The 23,727-nt window shown below is 38.8% G+C and overlaps 1 protein-coding gene across 2 annotated transcripts in view; it reads right to left on the bottom strand.

Moving 5' to 3' along the window:
• Window positions 1-23,727, bottom strand: part of ITGA8 (integrin subunit alpha 8) — a 95,774-nt gene that overhangs the window by 14,154 nt on the left and 57,893 nt on the right. For both annotated transcript variants that reach the window (XM_048950888.1, XM_048950889.1), the window contains exons 23-27: window positions 20,841-20,921; window positions 17,549-17,654; window positions 15,795-15,953; window positions 10,574-10,699; window positions 7,417-7,530 (exon numbers count right to left, since the gene is read on the bottom strand). In XM_048950888.1, the coding sequence (XP_048806845.1) occupies window positions 7,417-7,530; window positions 10,574-10,699; window positions 15,795-15,953; window positions 17,549-17,654; window positions 20,841-20,921 (586 nt within the window). The remainder of the gene's footprint in view (window positions 1-7,416; window positions 7,531-10,573; window positions 10,700-15,794; window positions 15,954-17,548; window positions 17,655-20,840; window positions 20,922-23,727) is intronic.

Raw genomic sequence — 23,727 nt, 5'->3', positions numbered from 1 at the left:
TATGATTTATAAAAATAATCTGTAGTGGAGAGGGCAGGAAATATTAGAGTATTAAAAAAGTATATATTAGGCAGACAGACTGATTGGCTAAGGTACAGAGAAGGAATTAACTCCTGAAATATCCTACAAAGAAAGGCAAAACCCATAGGAAAACAAATTCTTTCACCTACTACACATGGCTTATTTCATTTTCTGCTTATATCAGCAATAAGAACATCAGAGGCAGAGGAGGATACTTCGTGATTTAGTGCTTGGCTAGGGTTAACAACCATGGGTTGTGCCCACTTCTATCAAGTGTTCTCAACCCATCATTAGGCCCTTGGAAATGCTGCACATCTCCATTACTTTATAGGAATGGGGAATATAAAAGAGTATTTTCTTGCGTTCGCAGAATTCTTTGCTTGTGGCAAAGAGCTTTAAAATGATGACTGTGGTCAGCATCAGCTGGGAATAGGATTTTACTTGTACCAACACCTTGGAGACAGGCAGCTTGCAGTTGTGTTTATAATTCTCAAGTCATTTGAGAGAAACAGCATTTCTTTATGCATATAATTTTAGCATATAATTTTTTAAAGAGTGTATATTTAAATATTCAGTGCTTACTGGAAGAAGCAGGACTTGTGGTTTGCAATTCAACTGAGGGCTCCATTATGGCTCAGAGAAAAGGAAAGAAGGAATTTCGTCTTAGAGGATATCAGTGCCTTAATGATCAGCAGGAGGAAGCCCAGCCCTGGCTACATCAGCCTTCTGAAGTTCCCGTGGTGGCCAAACAACTGAGCCTGCCCTGCGCATGTGGCTGACACAGCTATTTGTCCAGACCCTGGCTAGGTGGTGGAACACAGCCATTCCCTGGGCTGCCTGGGTGGCAGATCCCCGCTGCTGCATTTGCTAATGCTTCCCTCTTTCCACACACTTCTGTTTTATAAACAGTTTCAACTGAAGCCTTTGTTTTCTTTAATAGTTGTGAGACACAAGAAGCAGCCAGAAATGAAGGAAAACATTCTCCAAAAATATTGAATGAAGTATCTCCCTAGATACTACTGAGATGAACAGAAATAGCACAGGGAGTGCTGGAAACACTTGGACAACTCAGAAGAAAGTTCTCCCAGTTCTGGCAGAAAGCTGGCAGTTTCTGCAGGAAGCTCAAGCAAGCACCTGAGCTCTCCTGACATCTTTAAGGAACACTGAGGCATCTTTGTCACAGGGCAGATTGACATGCAAAGGGTGAAGGGTAGCTAGACTGAGAGCAGGAGGAATAGAACCTGTAGTAGTGTGAGGAAGTCTGATAGCTGATTGCTTTTCTGCAAGTTTGAGGCGTTCAACTACCAGAGATACTCCCCAGAATGACCCTGTTTCACTGTGTCTGTGGAGCACCGTTCAGCTTCTCTGACATATGGTTTTCTGGTTAGATGCAGCCCAGTGAAGCTGTTCTACCTGAAGAGCAGGCACTGTCTCTACAGCAAGTTGCGGTGGAATTTCCCCCCCAGAGCTGCTATCTCCTGCAGACAGAATTCAGTGCCAGTGCAGCAATATTGGCCCTCCTGATTCATACTTGTTTCCCCCTATGTCCACCGCAGTCTGGCACATTTTAGAGAGGAGACAGTAAGCAATATGGTGTTACCTTTTAAATGTATGCTTAGGGAATTTATTAGTTTGCTTTCTTCGACCCACACCTTCAAAAACCTTAACAACTGCCAACAAGGAGTAGCTTACATAAATGCTGAGAGTAGAGGCCATGCAACTGTTTGTTCTTCTATCATATTTAAAAGAATGCATCTATTACTGTGTGCATGATGAAAAAGTCCTATTTGTACTAAGATGGCAAGCCCATGCTTTTGAAAAAGATAACACTCCTTTGAAAATCAACACCTTCTCATCTCTATCTTTAATCCTTTATACTTGACATACTGTATCCTTTAAATGACATACTATATTATTTAAATGGAGTATTTTAAATTATAACAGAGGCAGCTACTTTCTGTGATTTCAGATCACTTTAAAGTGATTTTAATGGTTATCAGTTTAAGATGTTTATTTTTCCATAAACTTAACCTAACGTATACCCTAGCACATCTAGCAAGATCCTTATGTTCTGCTCTTGTTAACTTTTTGACATTATTTTGAATAACAATAAATGAAAACAAAACCAGTCCACACCCAAAAGAACATCCAGCTGGCTTAGCCCAATGCCAAAATCTCTCTTTCTAGCCTTCACCTCAAATAAACAACCAAATCCAGCACAATATGGTATTTTTGGCCACACACTCTTTTCTTTTTTACTTTGTTTTCTGAAATAACAACAATTGTTTGACATAAAGGCAGATTTCTCTGACAACTTCCTCCTTTTGTTATTATTGTATGTGTCCTGAAGGTCACTGCATCAAATTTATGACTTTTAGTCCTCAGTCTGAATGAAACTAATCCAGTTCTATATATGGCCATGGTCTGCCTATGGCAACAGGGACAGACAACCTCCATCAGTTCACCTTAGCTCTGATTTCCAGCCCTCTACAAACACCACATGTGCAACACCAGACAGTTTGCGTGGCCCCTCTTCACCGTCTTCTGCATCTGTGTAGTTACACTGACCCCTTGATAGAAAGGCACTGGCTGGAAAAGAGGATTCCTGCCACACTAAGAAGAGCTTCTGAATTCACCAGTAATAAAATATGGAGAACCTCAACAAAGTTTCTCATTAAGGAAGTGCATGTAATTACAGCATATACTCTAACAGCAACAATAGCTCCAGGTGCCGGTTAGTGCAGCTCAGTTTGTCTTTCTGAGGTGCCCCACTGTCTCTGTATGCTCAACACTGAGCCCAGGCTTTGGATTCCAGTCTGAGGCCAGGCACTTAACAGCATGAGTGTTGCTGCACTCATTGCCTTTATTATGTGAAGCCTATACTTCCATATTTAGGCCTCTAAAAAGAAATGGGAGCAGTGCATGAGCAGAACACTGAAAAGACAAGTGTTTTACAGAGAATACCAAACCGTGCTTTGGCTTCTAAAGGAGCACCAGCTTACACAGTGGCTGCCATCTTTTTGTAGCTTTTGAGCTTTCTCTGATTATAACCAGATTTTTTTCTCTAATACCAATTAAAGCTCATGCAGTCAAGGGTGCCAAACGCAAATATCTGGGACTCTGTAAAAGCCAACAGTGAAACAATACAATTAACAACAGCAAAAAGAAAATAAACTCAAAGCCTCTTGGGAAACTTGCTGACTCTGTTTTTTTTCACATTGCTGCTTCCCCAAGAGCACCAGAATACTGTTATCACTTGTGAGGAATTTTCAATACAGGCTGAAACAGCAGCTAAGGATGAACTGCCCGTAAGGCTGTAAATGTCTGAAGTGCTTGGAGCCTGGAAGCGTGCCTTTAAATCATACATACGGTGCAGATTCACCATTTAGAAATTCATTTTCCAAACTCCTGAGCATTACATTAAAAAGTATCCACTGGAGTTCAAAGAACACTGGTCAGGATCCCCTTGGATCTACTGCTGATGAGTCAGGAATGCCACAATTAGACAAACGGGGACATCATAGCGCCCTAACAACACACAACAAAACTGTTTCTCTTTTGCATGAATCAGGCCACTATTTGCTAGATCAGCAAGTCTGAATCCAAAAGTCAGGGCTTACATTTACAGTCAGGCTTTGAAGTTAATCCAATAAAGGTCTGTGATTCTTCTTGGCTTTTGCACAACGTCTGCCTCTATCTTTGTTGGCTGCTTGGGAAATTTGGGCTGCTTTATTTACTTAAACGTGTCTACTCTTAGCATATCATTTAGCTGCTATTTGCTATAGGAGTTTAGGCTTCAGGGTGAGAGATTACAACTGTCAAGAGGCAAAGGGGTCAGTTGTTGCCAAATAATCTAAGTGGAACAGGAAGGAATCACTCACTACAAGATGGATCTTCTGCGGCAACAAAATACACAGGCTCATCCACAGAGCTTCAATGAGAAACATGGATTATTTCATCCGAGCATTAATCGATTCAAATTCTTACCAGGTTTGCAGTAACATATCTATAAGGAGATATTAGCATGTCTATGAGAAGAAAATGCACACTGACAGTTTGTACTCAGCTTTAAATGAGCACAACAGTTCTTCCAGAGACCAGCCTATATTCACCTGGATTATAACACAGTTGTGGAACGCTGCAGTCACCACCATCCTGCCTTCTTTGGCGTATGAAAATATTGTGCATTAAGTGCACGTACAAAAGCATTTGGGATGCTGCTGTGGAGAGAGCAACTTCTCCTCCAAGCTTCTGCACAAAAGCATTAGTGTGGGGTCATTGTGTCCTGGCTCAGCACCACCACATCCTACTTTGTATCTTAATCCTCGATTTGACTCTGCAGATTTCAAACGTGCTCACAGCAGCAGTTTTCTGAGATGTACATCACTTTCCTTCTGGAGTAACTTTGGGAACTAAAAGATTACAGGCTTACCAACAGCAAAGAATGCCCTTTTTAGGAAACTAATTGTGTTCTATCTTCTTTTATGGCGATGGCTGACTAAGCGTTAATTTTAAAAGGGACTTTGAAAAAAGCAACTGTTTTGAGGTGAGTGGGAGGAAGGCAATCAGATCCCACCACACTATTTGCCCTCTCTCTCTCTTCCCAATATATATGTTTGCATGTGAAGCAGGGGTCATGTTATTCTGGCAGCTTTTTAGACATAAATGGAAGGATGCAACAGTTCTCAGGGGGCTGGCTTTTATATGGAAAAAAATCCTGTTGCTGTAAGTGGAGTTTTCTGGGCCTTTATAAGGCCTGTAAGCTACTATCTGAAGGAAACAGCAACGCTTCCTGAGGATACAGATAAAATGTAAAATCCTCACAGCCCATTAAAAAAAACAAAAACCAAAACTTGTTTGATAGCAAGGGTATGCAAGGACAGTGCAGCACTGAAAGATGTACCTGTATGCGTGTGTGTCATGGGGTCTCAGCACCCATAGAGACTACAGGCAGGCTCATTCCCATGAGGATGGGGATCCACCTCTGTCTCAAGCTTACTATTTGGAGGGAGATACAGTCATAACAAGCAGGCTCTGTTAAGGGAGAAAATGATGCTAAAGGGATTGCAGCATCCTCCCTGGCACTGCCTCTGTGTTTGCACACAACTGTGTTCCACAGCACAGCTGTGACCTTTCTTTACCATTCAGATCAAGTCAGTAGAGAAGGGTGTTCTGAATCAACTCCATAAAACATCCTCTTCAGACACTTCACTTTCTTGCCCCCGTCCTTACACTGTTAGTACAGTAGCTCTGGTATATAACTTTCAGATGACTAAAACGAAGTAAGATGAGCCTCACTGCTCCTGTAAAACCACACCACTAAATTTCATGCAGTTATCCTCTGCCTGAGACAGTTAGGCTTACTAACAAGAAAAAGCTCATATTTAAACTTTTTAAATATTAACTCTTCAGCTTACGTTCTAGAAAAATATTCTGTCCATTAGGAGATACTAAGAAAAGGAGACTGTGCCTATTGTAGCCAGTTTCTGCTAATGTTATACATCCTCTGTCACAACCAAATGTTTAGAGAACCACTCTCTGTTTCTCATTAAATTTGTTTAATCTCTTATAGTTATTTCCTGCTACATACAAAACTGGACTCAGAACACTCAGGAGACTAATTCCCACTGAAATAGCTGTAAATGGCCTAGAAAACCAGGGTCTAGGATCTATGCAAGGGGTTTCATTTACATGTTTTGTTTTTAACAAGACAAAGCTTTCCGCCCTCATAAATTTACTTAGATTTCACCTGCAGAATGATGAACAGAAATACCTGATTGTATCCTAATTGTGACAGGTCCAGATTCCAGTACCGTAGCTCACAAATGGAGTTAAACTTTATCTTTTGTTTGGTAAGATGAAGAAGGTTCACTTGTAATATTACTTGGGCACAGCGGTGATCAGATTTACCGCAAATAGTTCTAGCCAAAGATAATCTCAGCCTATCTGGCTGTCTCGAAGTGTTAGGGACAGCGAAGTAGCTGGGCTAAGCTCTTAAATGAATTTAACAGGGGCTAGCCAGTGTACAGAGGGCCTACCCGCTCTCTGGTTTCTCCAGGGAGACAAGTTGAATGAGGAAAAATTTATCTCTTTTCACACTTCCAGATAAAGAAAAAATACACTTCAGTGGTGTGAAGAGCTCCACTTAAACCTCCTTTTGGAAGCTGAGCATTGTGTTGTTCTGTTAGGGTAAGAGGCACTGTGGAGATAAACCATTCCTCTCCCCCAGCTACAGAGAACACAGGAAGGCTACTGCACTCTTGGTAGAAAGACCAGGATTCTAAATTCCTTGAAGAAGGAAGGCAATAATCTACCAGTTCCATCACAGTATTATTTCCCAATAACAGCAAACTGAAATAAAAACTTCTCAGTGTACTGTCCAGAGCTAAAGATATTCACTCAAACCCAAAGCGCTGATATTCTTATCATTCTCTTAGCACAATGCTTAAAGGTGTTATCTCCAAGAAAAACAAAACTTTCAGAGCACTACAGCAATGAAGATCTGGAAAATTTCACATTTCAAATTGCGATATATATAATGAGATTTTTTTATTTTCAAAAACAAGACACAATAATTTTATCGTCTCAATAGCATAGAGAGAATTCCCTCTGAAGGACCTTGTAAAAAGACAAATCCATGACAACCGCATTATACTAAAGTCATGTGGCCAGCTACAAGTTTACAGCTCACATTCCAGCTCCTACAGAGATCTTCCATCTGGAAAGATGTAAAGAATGCAGAGCACCCCAAAGAATCCTAAGAGATGATTAATTTGGGCCAGTCCAGGAAAGTAGAAAGAAAAGCAGTAAAGATGCTTAAAAATAATCTTAAAATCATCAGGGAAGATCCAGGAGATGAGTTTGAAAGGGGCTGATAGAAGGTGAAGGGAAAGCAAGCAGCATGCACGTGACTTGAACAGGAGCTAGTCAGAAATTACCTTCAAAGGAAGTCAAACTCAGGGTTTTACACTGGGACCGCTTAATTTTATAGTTTAAATTTCTAAATATCTAATTGTACAATTAACAAATGTAAGAGTGGCCTGGTTAGGATGGTATTTTAGTTCGAAAGATTATCATGGTGGAAAGAGACAATGAAAAACGAAATGCTCACCCATGTCCTAGGCTCACAGTAAAAACCCCAAAAGGAGGGAGCTCCAGAAAAAAATCCTTCCCTAGCAGCAGTCAGCCCTTAAATGGGTCTAGGAGAGATGGAGCCAGGCTCCACCCCTTCTGGTCACACAGCTGAATTGCCTTCACCTGTGCTCTCATGGCTGACTCAGCCCTTGCCTCAGGTGATCCATCAGTGGTTCAGGCCGTGACTCAGGAGTTCCCATACATTAATCAAATAAAAGATGTAGGGATCTGTGTCTACAGAATGTTTTTTGTTTGCATTACCTGCAGGAAAGTTTCAGCCCATAGCCGGGACCTGATTTTCAGTGCTGCGCTCTTCCCTCTTTCCAGTTGTCCCACACTGCAGGAAATGAGGATACACTTCACATTTGTACAGTTCTGGGTATAAAACAAAGGGAAGACATACTTTTGTTTTCAAGATGAATGAAATTATTTTCAAATGCTCTAAATTATCAAAACAAATGGACTTTTTCTTTAAAAGTTAAGCAGTCTGAAACCAGTGATGTAAACTAATACAAATGAGATATGTCATGAGCCACTGTGAGAACATAAACCAAGAGGGAAAGAGGGAAACACCAAGAGGTGTTTGTTCCTTCAATTAATACAATCAACTACTGTAGTTAACGAAAATAAAAGTAATAGCTTTCACCAGTCTAGTCTGCAGAGCTCTTAAAATGTCCGGGTACTCATCAATCCTTTGAAGCATGCATTCTATCTCCATTGATCATTTTGTCATTTCAACATGTATTTTTTCTGTCCTCTCTGCCTGAAGCCTACATTTATGTTCTTAAATCTTTTCCCTCTTCCAACTCTTCCAGTTTTCCTACTGATATTTACATTATAGCAGCCAGAATGTTTGCTAAGATTCATTAGTTTCCTTATTTAAAACTCGTGGCCCATGAAATGCTGCTGATGAGCAGTGATTCTGGCTTATAAACAGACATGAAGGTGAAAGTAAAGTCAAGTAACTCAAAACCATGTACTCTGTTAAAGTCTGCCAGAAGAATGTCACAAAAAATGCTAAAAGCTGACTGGAAGCCATGGAAGGGAATGAGCAAAGTCCCGTGGGAAACCCCAGAAATTATGGAGTTGTTTGGGGTATAAAGGAAGGCAGGTCTCATAGAAACACAATTATGTTACAGTTTGAAAAAAAAAATGTATTGTTGTACATATACAAATGAGTTTTACCTGAAAAGTTTTGATTTCATTCCAGAGGAAGGCTATGGTTTTATCTGACTCATTTTTATAACAAAGCAGAGATTCCTCTTCTTATGGATGCTTTTTATCAACTCTCCTGACAGGAAATCTTGAGACCTCAATGGCAAAAGTTATTTCTCACAAGTGTGTTCCTTTGGGGGAGGAAGAATGGCTGCGCTACCAGAGCCCATACTTCAGAAACTGAGATGACGGCAGATGTAATAGACTTGAAAAGATCTTTAAGGAATCCTGTATCTTTATGGACAGCTTTCCCCACAAATTCTACCTTATTGCAAGAAGCTAAATACTTATGCACTGTTCTCAAAATCTGCCTGAAAATGAAACTGGAACTTGCAACTATTCACTTTTTTTTTTGTTTTTAAATGAGTATTTCAGAGTATCTGTTTATTTGACTTTACATATTTAAACATCCTCCAGCCAGATTTATTTATCTTGCAGGAAGGAGGAGAGCTGTATTCATTAATCATAGTGGCCAAAACAACATATTAACAAAATAAATTATTAGTATGCAAAAATCTACTTTTGGCTGACATTCTAGGGCCGGAACACATATTTCTATGTAGTAATGCATTTAGTCCACAGTGATTTTTAGGAACACCGTAACAGAAGAACTAATGGAAGAGTAAACCTAATGTTTAACAAACTGTACAAACAGCAGAAGTTGTTCTCAGAACATTTTTCATTTCTGTGAAAATGTTTTAATGAAAATTAGGATTACTTATAACTTCTGAAGAAATATAAAAGTTTGAACAAAAAATTGCCCTTTGCCAATCAGTCATTTTCAACAACAGCATTCACTTTCCATACATATCCTCCATGAGTCAAAATTTTAAAAAATATATATTTTTTAATCTTTAGTAGCCAGTGCTGAGGGCAGAAAGAATTGGGACCAGTTTCTAACAGAACAAATGATACATTAACTTATTTTTTATGTCAATCCTGAAAAAGCCTTGCTATATATTCACTGGTAGGCACTGTACCCAATCCCATTCTGATCTGTGCTTATCAAAAGCACATTGCACGGGAGGACTGCTCATCACATGTGCCAGTTTTATATTCCTGCATACTCTCAGTCTGCATCAAGCAGCTGAAAAATCTCTGCCTCATATTTCAAACTGAGTAATAAGGTGCAGACACAGCGCATACTTACAATGTTGGTTAACCATTAACAGTTGCTACAGTGATTTCTATGTTAGCAGCATATGAGCTTAATCACTGAGGAAGATAACTGATAATTAAGGTATTACTGAAGAATGGATTAAGTGTTTTGTGGTATTGACCAGTATGTCTGAAAGTCCGGGCATTTTTCCTTCAGTCTCAGAGGAATGATGCTTCCCTAGGCATCAGATTGATGAAAGAATTACATAGGCATCAGCAGTGACTACTGTTTCAAATGGGTTCATCAATGCTTTTTGCTTTTAATTACATTATGGTGTTCATTACTTTCATGTTCTTTTTCTTGTTATAAAAATTGCCAAATTAATATTCAGAAGTAGTGTAATTATTGCATTACTCCAGAACACCCACATCTATGATGTTCTTTTCTTCCTACCAAATTCTAGTGATGTCAAGGAATCTGAATACAAGCTTGCAGTAAGTAGCTTAATAAGAGACTGCATGACATGAAGTAAACTTTGTCTGAGGTTCATAAAAGTAAAAGGAAAGCGCTGACTGCATGAATCCCACCACTGACCTTGAGGTCACCAACTCTGAATGCAGCCTCCAGGCCGAGGGAGCTGATGCCTACAATGCTGAAGTATCCTTGAGATTGGACACAGAATGCAGGAGTGAAAAAACAGAAAATCCATCTGAAAACGCAGCCGTGTACAAACACTCAGGTACCAGACTGACTAAACAGAACTGTTTTCCTGGACTAGCCGTGATAGAATTTTGCTCTTGCTCATAATTTTAAAGACCTCCACTGCTGATTTGAACATTACAAATGTGGTGACTTGTCCCATCTGCCTTGGTTGGGGTGCTGGAAGGGAAAGGAGTCTTATCTTTCCGTTGTATGTAAATACTTACTGGCAGGGCCCAATATGCCCCAAAGTATTTGTACGTCAGAGCTGTTACTTCACATGAAAACTTTCATTTTAAGCATGAGGCACTTTTAATGAGTCTATAAATAAACTGCAGTCAAACCAACAGCCACTGAGGCTGCACTGCATTTATAATCCCAGTGTACACATTTTAGTCAGCTCACCAGTATTCTTGCAGAGTTCCTCCTGTAAGGTTCTGCCATGGCTACCTCCCTTCTCCTGATGTAATGAGAAATTGTGGAATTATATAAAAAAGCAGCAAGTTCAGGAGTGTCCTGTGGAATAGCAAACTACAAAGAGAAAAAGAAGTGAACATTAATGATATATCCATACAATGAATCTAACAGACTGGTTCCCTTCTCAGAGGTTTTTGATTTTGGATTAACATTGTTTTTGCATTTTAACAACACCAATGTGAAAATGTACTGTCTTCATTCAGAGTGCAGCAACATATTGCTTGGCTATAGGGATTGCAGTAGATGACATTTTTTTCACACCGTACTTATTTTTGTTAGATCTTGGGGCCGGGTTCTGTTCTCTAAAAATGGGATAAATTCAAAGCCTTGTCATTAGCTCAAAGCAGAATCTGCCTATTGCAAGATAATGATTTTACCAGCATTACCAGAAAGTAACAGGAAAGAAAGCAAATCCGAATTCTAGCAGCGCAGCTTTTCAGCATTGTTATTTTTTTAATAACAACTTTGTATAATGCAACAGTTTGTTCATTTTTAATCTCATATTAAAATGCATCCTGCTGTGCTTTATCTTCATGGATTTTTGATCTCTGAATGAAAGCTGGTTTTATTGCTGCCAGTTTGCCTTTAATCTGTACAGAGAGCATCTGAAGCTTCTTTCAAGAAGCTGGAAACTGAATGTCTGGAAATTCAATCTCTATGGAGGGAAAGGTAAATTCTAGTTTATGAGAACCTGATTGTGTCAAATCACAATAAAGTATAGGTGGAAGTTTGTAATAAGATCTTAAAGGAACTCACCTAAGCATAGCAACACTATTCAGTGGGTGCCCCAAATTAGAAACAGCTACATCAGATCTGTCTTTAGAATCATAGAATTGTTTGGGTTGTAAGAGACCTTTAATATCATACAATTCCAACCCCCTGCTATTGTCAGGGATACCTCCCACAAAACCAGGTTGCTCAAAGCTCCATTCAGCCTGGCCTTGAATGCTTCTGGGGAGGGCATCCACAACCTCACTGGGCAACCTGTTCCAGGGTCTCACCACCTTCACAGTAAAGAATTTCTTCCTAATAATTAATCTAAATCTACCTTCTTCCAGTTTATAGCCATTTCAGCTCATCCTGTCCCTACCTGCTCTTATAAAAAGTCCCTTCCCAGCTTTCCTGCAGGCCCCCTTCAGGTATGGGAAGGCAACTATACTCCAGGGAAGACACTGTAGCCTCTTCTCCGGGCTGAAGAGTACCAAAACTCTGTCAGCTCTCTCAGCCTTTCTTCAAAGCTCCTTCAACTTTAACCTCTGAGCACAAAATATCTTAAATTCCTAAGGAACATGTTAGCCATGCTGTAGCACAGAAGCGAAGCTACAGCTAAAATCCCACAAAACCTTCCAGAGCCCTCAGTATACAAAGACAACTGATACATATGTAGAACCATTAAAATACTTGATCATTTTTACAATTACTTTTTTTTTTTTTCATAGATCATAGAGTGTGAGCATCTTTGCTAGTGAATTATTTACAGCTAAGGTTGAAAACAACCCAGAGGGGCTATAAAAAACATGAATGTCCCCTGCAACAGTTCAAAAGCAGAATTCCTCTAGTAGCCCAAATATTCAGGTTAATGATATCAGGTAAAAGATAGCGGGTTAAAGATATTATTTTAACTCTCTCGAGCAAATAGCACAGGACAACTCTGTCTCCACAGCCATTCTATATGGCACATATTTCGCACATGATGCCTTACTTGAAATGGATTCTCCTTCTCTGCAAGGCCTACTACAATGGCCTTTCTTGTTTTCCCCACTGGGAAAACTGTATTGTGAGCCTCATCATCTTGAGCAGATTTCAAGGTATCTCCAGTTCCTCAATTTCTCATTCAAAACCCAGTTTAGCCTTCCTCCTTTTCTAACCTCTGCTGCAATGTGCAGCATTCTATTAGGAATGTTCAGGAAGAGGACTATCTCTGTCCCCAGATCAGAAGTGGCACACACAGCTGAGAGCTCTGCAGCACAGAGGACACAACTTTGGGACTATGCCAGAGCCTGTCGGCAGGTGCACCTTACCCATGTGGTGGCTTTTACTCCATGTGTTCCGCACTTGAGCCAATACCAAAAGTCCACTGCAGTCAGAAGCCACTGTCTGTCCCTCTGGTATTTACAGGCACAAAAATATCTCATAAATACTGGATCAGGCCAAAGGTCCAGCTTGCTGAGCCCTTTCTCAACAGACCTGCCTTCAAACAGATGTAGAAGGAAGAGCAGGAACAAGGCATGCATTTGCCTCTTTTAATAACTTTCAGCTTCCAGCTTAGGGACTTCCTGATGCAGATGAACTTTCTGTTCATTTAATAAACTTCACTGGCCTTCTCTTTTGCAAATGTGTCCAGTTCTCTCCTAAACTTATGTAAACTTTTAACCCCAGCTGCTTCCTCTGGCAACAAGTTCCAGACATCCAATGCCTGTTGCACGAACCACCACTTCCTTCTGCTTGCTTTGAATCTGACTGCAAGCTTCACTTGATGCTCCAGTTCCTGTGCTGTGAACACATGGCATTCCTGTGCAGGAGCAGGCTGAGGGCAGTCAGTCCCCCACCACGCTGTCCCTGCCACTTCCCATCTTGTAGATTATATCTGTGCACAGATTGAAGCATCCTAGACTACTGAGCTCCTTTGTGCAGTGAATTTGTTCCATGTATTCAATCAGCCTTCTTCCTTCTCTTCACACCGTTTGCAAGATTAATAATTTTACTATCACCACTATGAGAGAAAGAGAAGCTACAGAAAAGCCCCTAAATAGGACTCTTCCCATGGGTGTATAGGTTTACAATCAAAATTAATCTTTGGGAATGAAACAATGAAACCTGCTGGAAAGCTTTCTACGAGAAAGTAAATTCAACAATGGGAAGCAATGTACTGCTTTAATTGAAAGTGAACAATCTAAGTCATTTTTAAGGGGAAACACCCAAGCACCCAAGAATGCAAGGTTCTGAAATCCAAGAGGAGCCAGGCATGTCATGTCCTTGGCCTTATTTGGAAATTGGAGCCAGACAGCCTGATGTTTATACTAAGCCCCCTATCCTCTTCCCATCTGAAGCAGTACATAAGCATGAAGTATTTGAAATCAATTGTATATTCATGATGTTCAGTGCTCTGAAAGCTGAAACAAGGAGAGGATGTTTAATTCTTGCAGTAATGACTGAAGTATCTTCTGCTATGACAAACGGACTGTGATTTCAACAAGAAATTTCATACAAGCCTCACAGTTCTTCTTTAGGTAACAGATGTAATCATTATCAAACAGGAGAGGAAAAGCAAACTCAAGAAACATAAAAATAATCATCAAAAAATACACTGCCCTGAAAATGTTATTCAGAACTTTGGCACTATTCCACCGACAGGCTCTGCCTTCCTGACAGAAATGTTCCCATCCTGACTTCTAAAGTGAAACTCAAAGCAGCATCCAGTAGTCAGGGGAAGGATGCTGAGCTCCCTTACTCCTTATTTGCAACCTGATCTGAGCAGTGGCTTTGAGCTCCTAGGGTTGCAAATATAAATTGGGCAGCTTGGCTTCCTGTTCCTCACTGCTTCTAAAAAACAAGTGGAAATGAGGTGCAAAAGATCATAGAAAAAAATATTATTTCCGAACTTCTTGTGTTTTGCATATAAAATGGGAACATCTTGAGTTTCCCCTCATTTTCATTTCCATTCTGTAGCAAAACTAAATGGAAAGGGAGAATCCTAACTCTTTACTGCCTTCCTTGAATGAAACAACAAAATTTAGTAATGTGTTTGTTATACACATTTTTTTTTTCTATATTTTTGTGATTACATACTGTATTTCTATCTCTGTAAGCAAAAGACTTGTCATGCAGCTCCTCAAGTGAAGAGCAGTCCTGTTGGCTAGAAAGTTCTCTTCACTTCTCTCCACTTCTCTCCACTGTACTCAGCTCAGCTCCTGGTAAGCAGAAGACGTAGAACAGCTTAAGCATTTGGAATGTAGCTCTTCCTACAAGATGTTTAACAGACTACTGGTTACACTTGAGAAGTGGTGCTTATTTCAGAAGTGTCTGGAATGAGTTATGCTTAATAAACTGGATACCTTGTTTTTGATGGGATAATAAGGAAAGCTGTGCTTTGCTAAATCTTCTGACTGAGCCAAACCCAGTTCTTTCTGCGGGACCTGCCATCACAAATACAGACCTTAAAACAGGCCTTGAGACCCATTGCCTATCAGCACCGTGCTGAGGAGGCTCTGACCAGGCTGTTCCTTGGTCCTGCTACCTCCACACTCTGAGATCCGCAGCTCTGCTGCAAAAGAAGAACCACATCCATGGAAGGAGAAACAATTTGGACAGCAGAAAATGTGTAGGAGTACCAAGAAAAAACAAGTGGGGGATTTTTTTTCCCCTTTGTTGGCACAATTAAAATAACTACAGAACCATTTCCAAGTAGGATAGAAAACAAAAAGCCTGCCATGTTGCCATTTGCCACAAGGTTGCAAATTTTATGAGTTAATATTGATTAAGGCATAAAAATAATCACAGTCTGTAGGAATCCGTTCATCAGATATCAATACATGAAACCGTTTCTGGAGTATACTTGATGCAGAATTCCAGTTGCTAGTTTGTTTTATTTGATACTCAAATAATGTTATTTAATAGATCAAAATCACCTTAAGATAGGTAAAAAGATACATAGGCTTTTACTGTATAGAGTATACTGTCTCAAACTATGTTGAACTTAACCACACTACAAAACATAATACATGATAATAAATACATGCATCATACACTTAGTGCAAGGAATTAGACCTTGTCCACAACACATGCTGCAACTGACTGACATGCAGCAGCCCTGCAGAAACCCTGTTTATCTACGGAGGAGCCAGCGGTGAGAGCCTGGCAGCAGTGAGGGCCAAGAGCACCCTGTGCTGCACTCTCAAGCTGTGATACTGAATCAAACATATAACCTTCTGCTGATAAGAGTTCATTACACAGCACACATCACATAATGCAGCTGCCACACCAGTCACATTCTGGACTATCTCTAGTTTGCTTTTTACCCGTGAAAATGATCTCAGGGCTACTGTGAAAAATTTCCGAAGAAACTCCATGCCATTGTGAAGTTGTAGGCAGAGAAAATGCAAGCAAATGTAGACAGGGATGGAAATAAAAATAACAGTGGGTGACTTACATTGATTTGCATGATATTAATAGGAGAGCTTGTTTGACAGTGCAGTGGTCCATGAGTCTGAATATGTAGAATGTAAAGAAGAAACTCCTCGTGACTGGACACAGGCCAACCGACATGGAGAACTGTATTGTTGATGGCACTTGGTCCTATATTGTGAAGCTGGGAAACAAACATTATCAGTGCTGTCAAAGGCAGAAAATGATAACAAAAAATGCATCAGTCATCACTTTGATACTTCAAAATTCTTAACATCTATAATCCTGATGTACTTTTGGAAAGAGGTATAGATTATTATCATCATTTTATTGATGGAAAATCTGTAGCAGGCAGTGAAAAAGAACCTTCTCATATTAGTTAGAAAGCAAATCTGGGAGAAGATCTTTTTTGCCATCACCTTTCCCATTTTTTCCTGTGTATGAAAGACCTGAAATGACCTAAAAAAAACCACTCAACGAGATGTAAACCAAAACAGATTAGCACTGTAAAAATATATACAACCAGAACAAAAAATACTGAAAACAGGCGAAAAAAGAATCACATTTCAGGGTGAAGGATTAGAAGGTACAGCAGAGCCTAAAGTAATTTTTGTGATTAAGAACTCTATTCTCAGTGTGTCTTAGTTCAGATTTCCCAAGTGAAAAAGAAAGTAGCTTTCCTGAAGTAACATTACAAAATAGCATTATTTTCTGAGGAAAAAAAAAAACGAACAAACACAACCATAGAAATTAAAACATGGGATGTTAAAATTTTTCTTTTAATGGTATACAATTTGAAAATGTCTGATGACTGCATGAGGTTTGAGTATGTGCTAGCACTGGATTTGAGAGCTACAGAAGCAGGATATTATGAAGTTCTACTCAAAGTTTCTGGAGACTTGAAATTGTCCCCCTCCCCTCCTTTTATTTTTGTTTTTTAATGTGCAGAATTTTGTTACTGCTGCGCTTTATTTTTACCCAAACAAAACCCACGTTCATTCTTACACCTTCTTCAGTAAGGAGTTTTTGTGCTCGCGTTTGGTTTTCATTATGCCTTGCTGATATCAGTAAACCACGAAAGAGGCTTCCTGAATCACCGTAAATATCGAATGACTGTTAAAATATGTTTGAAATCACACATTTTGCTCCACAAACAGGTGGGTGAGATAGGAAGATTTGTTAGACTTTTCAGTTTAGAGAAATATGTTAAGATGAGGATAAAACAAATAAGACTTTGTATTTTGTAGTCTGATCCACTACAGTTCATTGCATCATGCAAATTCTAATCTTACACTGCCGGTTAAGCTCTTGCACACTGATTTGTTAATTGAAACCACATGTGAGACATTCTGCTTTACACCCTTGAATAAAGGTTATCCATCAGATTCCAAAGATGCTTTATATTCCATACAGTTCATTCAGGATACTTGTTTCTAACCCGAACTCTTCTCCTCATAGTTTTTAATGAAAAAACAGCCAAGTCAGTGAAAATATTTGATGTTGGCTGTAATGAGCTCTTAAGCACTACTTTTAATTCTTGCCAAGCATCCTAAATATTTATAGATCTCTTAAATGTCAAAGGCAGATTTCAAATATAAACTAGTGTCTCCTTCGCTAATGTGAAAAGGGTTCTGAGTTCCCAGATTAAATATGGGTCATGTTCTGAAGTGGGAATATTTACAAGTATGGCTTTAGATGCTGATAAAGACAATAATTCAAATTCATCAGGATTTCACTGGGAGCAGCGTAAAGTACTATGTAATCATATATCATTATTACCTCATAGATGTGTTCAACTAATGGACCAATTTCTTCTTCTTTTGTAGGTTCATCTTTGGGTTCCCAGTTGTGAAGAGGCAGAACAATTTGTGGTGGGTGAGAGACTCTGTAATACGTAAAATGAGTGAGAACAGTGGTCAGCTGTATTACATTAAAAAAAAAACAAAAACAAAAACAACCACAAACCTAAGAGCACTATAGAAGGGCAAAGGGCACATTCATTGCCATTAGGAGAGGTTTGCCTATTGCTATGGAAGCAACATGATGCTTCATAAAGTACTGCCCCATCCTTACAGCTACTGAGGGTGACCATTTATATAATACATATATTCACTATCAGATATTATATATATATATATATATATATATAAAATTTCTCTGATCATGAATTTGCCTTATACTATTCCTTTAAATAAACTGAAAGGTAGTAATATACCCCATTTTATAAGTTGAAAAAATGAAGTACAGGTAGGGCAGATGACTTCCATAAACTTGCAGTGGAAATTAGCTTATCAAGAAACTGAATTTAGGGTTACAGCATGGAACCTTACTCCAGGCTTTCCTATTTGTTTTGCAAACAAAGTGACATATAGGGAATTGCCTGAAACATCATTAAAATATTCACAATGAAATTCAAACATAAATGAAAAAAAAAACCCAAAAAACTGCAGCTTAGAATTTGACATCTTTGTTTAGTACTCCTATTTTACTTTTCCCTTCTGTGTCTGATTTCAATAAAGGACTAAATAGTCTCCCGTTAACATTTCCATTTCAATCAGAAGCATCATTTCCCATAACAAATGGAAGCTCCCTAGAGGGACTTTATTCAGATGCCAACTTTAACCTCGCTAAGTTGTTGAGAGCTTGGGAAATCAGATCCCAGGAGTTTCTTTCAGCAAGGCACGTGAGTTCTGGCCCAGGCATCTGCCATCTGCCGGTAACAGAACCACCCTTGGTGCTAAAGCAGTAGGCTTTGCCCTTTTTAATTTTATTATTAATATTATTATTATTATTATTATTATTTTTACAATAGTCAGCTCTCACTTAGCTTTGCTGGCTTTCAGATTCTTTAGCTTAGAGGAAAGGCTGGGAGTTTGCTGAAAAAAAAATTGTCAAAAAACTTTCCCCCCCCCAGTATAACATTTGAGTAAAATGATGGACTTCTGTTCACTGATATTAATTCCCTTTTGCTTGGGTCAGAACAGAAAAAGCATCGCTGCAGATGCAGTTTGTTCTTTAGGGAACAGAGGAATGGATTCTTTTGTTACAAATACTGACATTTCTATAATAGTTTAGGAGGAAAAAGTGCTCCCACTTTCAGCTCTTATGTCATATACACTGAAATAAATGTCTGATAAAATTTTCCACAGAGTATAGCTTCTTAAACCATGTGGGATCAGAGAGAAGGACAACTTAATGCCACCCAGCCAAAGTAAAAAGCTACATGAAATGTTAGGCATTCTGGCATGGATGATCTTGGAGGTCTTTTCCAATCTTGGTGATCCCATGATTCCTGTATTCTCTATTCATAGTATGTCATTTCAGATGAGGTACTAAGTCCAACTTGTTCACAGATGAGGTAGGTAGCCTAATCTTTCGCAAATGGCTTCGCTTCCAATAGGAACTGTAATTGCAGATTGTCTTTGGAGAGCGGGACCTTTCTTGTGTAGTTAGAAAAGCCACCTTTAGCTACCACAAAACTTTGCAAAACACTGTACACAGATAAAAAGAAGTAGGCATAAGGTTTTAAAAGTCAATGCTTTCTATTACGTTCCCAGCATAGTGTTTTTCTCATCTACAGAATTACAAAGTGCAACTGTAGACATGCTACTAAAATAATCATAAAGAATATAAAAATGGGCACTTGTGTTTTAATAGATTTTACAACCATTGAAGTAGTAAAATAGGGTCAAATTAAACAGAAATCTAGATTTCTCCTAGACTTTTAGGTGCTAGTGATCAGCCAAATGTGACCACTGAAAAGTAAGATAAAAGTAATAAGTTCTAAAAAAAAAATGGTTATGTGCAATATGCAATAAAAACTCTGCCTGGTGCAAGTCCTTGTAGTCCAAATTCCTTCCTTTCTGCATCCCTTATTCCTCTACAACTCTTTCAGCAGTGGAACATCATGCTTACAGCTATAAAACACTTAAGATTTTTATAGAAAAGAAGTGAGCAGCATAACAAAATTTTAGTTATCTGAGCAACTACTCATTGAATGAACTAAGGAGTTATCTCAAATTGCCTTTAAGGAGAATATTGGAGATTGTTTTCTTTCTCCTAGCAATAGCATTTCTATGCATTTACTGTGTAAATATATATGCATACACACTGATGCAGTTTGGTAACTGTAGTCTTCCTCAGTACAGTGTATAATGATTGTAGTCACACTTCATCCAACCCTGTGTAGAGCACTAGGCGAACCAGTGTAAGACATTTTCCAGACCAAATGTGGACTCAGACTTTCTTTTATTTTTATCTAGGAAATAATGAGCAAATAGTTCCCGTGGAGCTGCATGCTTCAACATCTCTGAGTAATAAGCAAAATCTGTCAACAAAGCATTTGGGAGTTTTCCTTTGTACATGTCTATCACAGCTAAAATGAAAACCAAAAGACTTATGAGTAAAGAAACTGGAAGTCATTCAATTAAATAATTCCTCTGTATTTAACAACCTGCTCCTTAGCTGTGCAGGCAGCAACTCCAGCCTCTTTTTCCACTCAGAGGCACGCTCCTTTTAACAGCAAAGGTTGTTTTTGCCATTTTTGGTGTCTACCTATCTATTTACTACAGAGCTTCTCATTACAAAGAACACACCATGGCACAGAAAGAATGAAATGGACAACAAGTCTGCAAAGAATACAAAATATTTTTAAGACATTTCTATGAATGTGATGAAATTATCACTGCAAAAATTAGAGTCTGCAGTGCAGAAAGCAGTCCTTACAGAAAAGTCTCATTAGGTATCCATAACTTTTTCATTACAGCACTGTAACTCTGACCATTCCTTAACCTGATTGTCCACCCATGGCAGCACACAGCATTTGCTCTCCCAACATTTTCTCTCACATCGGCAGCCCACCAACTAACCCCTTGTGGTTCTTACTTCCTCAGCTTCTGGTTTTCTGGTACTCATTGCCACTCATTTTGTATTCGTGACTTAATAATATGGCATTCATCTTCCCATCCAACACATTTCTCTATCATCATTACTAACTCCACAGAAATCACTATCATTTGTGCTCTAGACAAAAAATAGTTCTGTTTCTGAATTGACATGGTGGAATACTTACCCTCTGACCTGCACCTGAGCCGCAGCAGTGATGTTGATATGAAGGTTAACTAAATTGCTGGTGGAATTAACCTTGTTAGAACTGGAAAAGATTTGCACAAAGGTTAAAAAATACATATTTTTTTTTGAGCAGAACTCTAGACTGTTATAGATACAGAACTGAATACCCACAAGGCCCACAGTTAGGAAGTGATGCCACTGGACATTATATAACATGAAACTTTTTATTGCCATTCCTCAGGCTTTTTTTTGGAGAACTGTATTTCAGTTTGATATCATTTCAGTTCATTGCATATTTCATAATATAATCAATTCAAACTACCTTTAAAGAATCACATGCAAGGATAAAATGATACAAATTTATTTGATTCAGAATATCATCTAAGTTTCCTTGTTCAACTTGGCTATCTGTATGAATAGGAATATTCTAACAGAACACAAGGCTGCTTCATGCATTGGAGGAGGCAATGTTAATGAACAAGATGGGCTTTGTTTTAATTAAATTTGCTTCTGTGACTCTCCAAACTTGTGACTTCTGCATAACAGAGTTTTTAAAGAAAGAAAAAACAACAGTAAAATAAATGGCTTCTTTCCTTATTCTCTCCCATCTCCAGTCCACATTGCTTACACTATAATTCCCACAGATCTCTACATTTAAAGCATGGTGCTGCCCCTCCTTTCATTGCCTTTTCTTACTACCAATCCTTATTACCAAAGGTAGTTTCACTTCACACAGCCATTTATGTGAATATTGGCCATTCATGTAAAGAACAGTTTGCAGGGTCAAATTCATGAAGACAGAAAAAAAAATGCTTAGAGTATATTTAATTATAGGATCAAGGACACTAAGTTAGGAGGTTTTACTCAAGCAAGCATGGAAGCACTTCCTTGTTTCATGGAGACTAAGTGTCTATTGCTGTCACAGTTTACTGTTATCACATCTGGGTAGCATCAGTCAAATGGAAACACTCAGAAGAGGCCAGCATTCCCAGCAACTGACTCCTGAGAAGGAAAGGGCAACAGTGCTTTGATCCAGGCTTTCTGGTTACAGATTGCTAAAATTAGGAGCAGCTCTAATTTGTTTGTAAACCAATGCAGATTCTCCTGAAACATCAGTTGAACTTTTGATGTAATCCTCTTACAGTCACTTTTTGAGCTACAGTCAACATTTAAAATTTGCTTTTAAGTAAAAAAACGTCTGTACCATTAATTTGTTAGTACAATTTTTCTCCAGTTTCTATTACAATACTACTTTCTATTGCATTAAAATACAGATTTTGATCACATATATTTGATATTCAAATTCTGTAGAGCATTTTGTAGAGAACAAAACAGTTTAAATAAAGGTGCCAGGACATCTCTCTTGCTACCACAGTCCACATCAGAAAAGGAATTCATTTTAGGTCATTTCATTTCCTTTTTTTGTTTTTATTTTTGTTTTTTTTTTATGTTTGCTTTTTCTGTTCTCTGAGGAGAAAGAATGCATGAACAGCAGTGCTGCCTGAGAAGCAATGCACAAAGGAGTGTACTTTCATTGTAGGGAATATTCCCCATGCAAAATACTTATTTTTTCTTAAGCAGCTGAGTGCTGCTTAGCATTTTGATATCAATGTGTGGAAGCTGTCCTGCTTTCTCGGTAGTCCAAAAGGCTTCCTCCTCCTACATTTCAGTCAGTACATATTATGGAGGATGTATGAGATGCTGCTGTCTCTTGAAGCTCAGACTTTTTGCTCATCTATCAAAGGTCAATCAAAGTGACCTGCCCTTAGCTTTCACTAGCTGGAAAGATCTCGTTTTCCCAAAGCTCCAAGCCTATTGGGTTCCATTAAAAGGGGAGTGATGATACAGCTTTCACATCTATAACTGCATTACTTGCATTAATGACCAGATGATGAACAGTGCTACGGAGCGGGGACCCACAATATAGACATTGTACATATTTTCTCTCTCTCTCTGGAGGTGACCATGCCTGGGTTAGCATGGCCTGAACTCAGCAGCCATGCTCCCCACAGAGCACTGAGTCCTGCCCAGGGACCTCTTTGTCTTCTGTGGCATCGCTGTGCACTTTCCAAGTTTCTGCACATCCTTTCCCTCAAGGGTTACATTCTGAAAACATGACTCCAACGTTTTAAATGTCTCAGTTATTTAACACACGGAGCATGATCAAGGCCCTCATTAAAGGCCAGACATTAGTAATTAAGTCTCTGAGTGTGGGGCAGTAAGGGCCCCACCAGGGACTCCAGACCATATTTGATGACAACAGGGGTAGCAGAAGCACTGTGCCCTACTGAAATACTGAAAAACTCCCAGGTTTTGTGTTTGCTGTGATCCTGACCAACCTGACCTGTGCTTTTTGGCCTCTAACATAAAACGATTGCTCAGCAAAAACCAGAAAGTTTTCCAGCAGTAATATTTTGTCCTCGAAAATAGGGAGAAAACTAATAGAAAATAACAGATTCACGTGAACTGAAATAAAATAATTTTTTCTCTTAAGGACATTAACTTCAACTAGATAGTCCATAAAATACGAAGCATTTGACTATAAAGAGACATTTTCACATTTGCTGAGGCAGCAAAAATTGGGTAATTTAATTTTAAAAAGATGAAGAGTAAATCTAAAAATATAGACATAAAAAAAAGAACACATTTTTAAGAACCAGAAATACTTTAAAATTCCCATTTAAAGAAAAAAAGTGCTGAGCAGATTTTAACCACTCTTCCTTATTGTTGTGAAGTAGTGGCGTTTTTTTTTTCCCCACAGGATGATGTGTTTTTAAATATAGAACTTTGTTAAAAAATGATCATTATTCATTAATCGCCAAGTGGAAAACCAAGTACAAATTTTGTGAATCTGCTAAAGACCCTTCGACTGCTGACCAAAATCAGTA

This window comes from Lagopus muta, chromosome 7 (assembly GCF_023343835.1).
Source record: "Lagopus muta isolate bLagMut1 chromosome 7, bLagMut1 primary, whole genome shotgun sequence".
In the NCBI taxonomy this organism is placed as follows: Eukaryota; Metazoa; Chordata; class Aves; order Galliformes; family Phasianidae; genus Lagopus; species Lagopus muta.
Note: the sequence above shows the minus strand (reverse complement) of the source record. Positions and strands in the feature narration are given on the sequence as shown.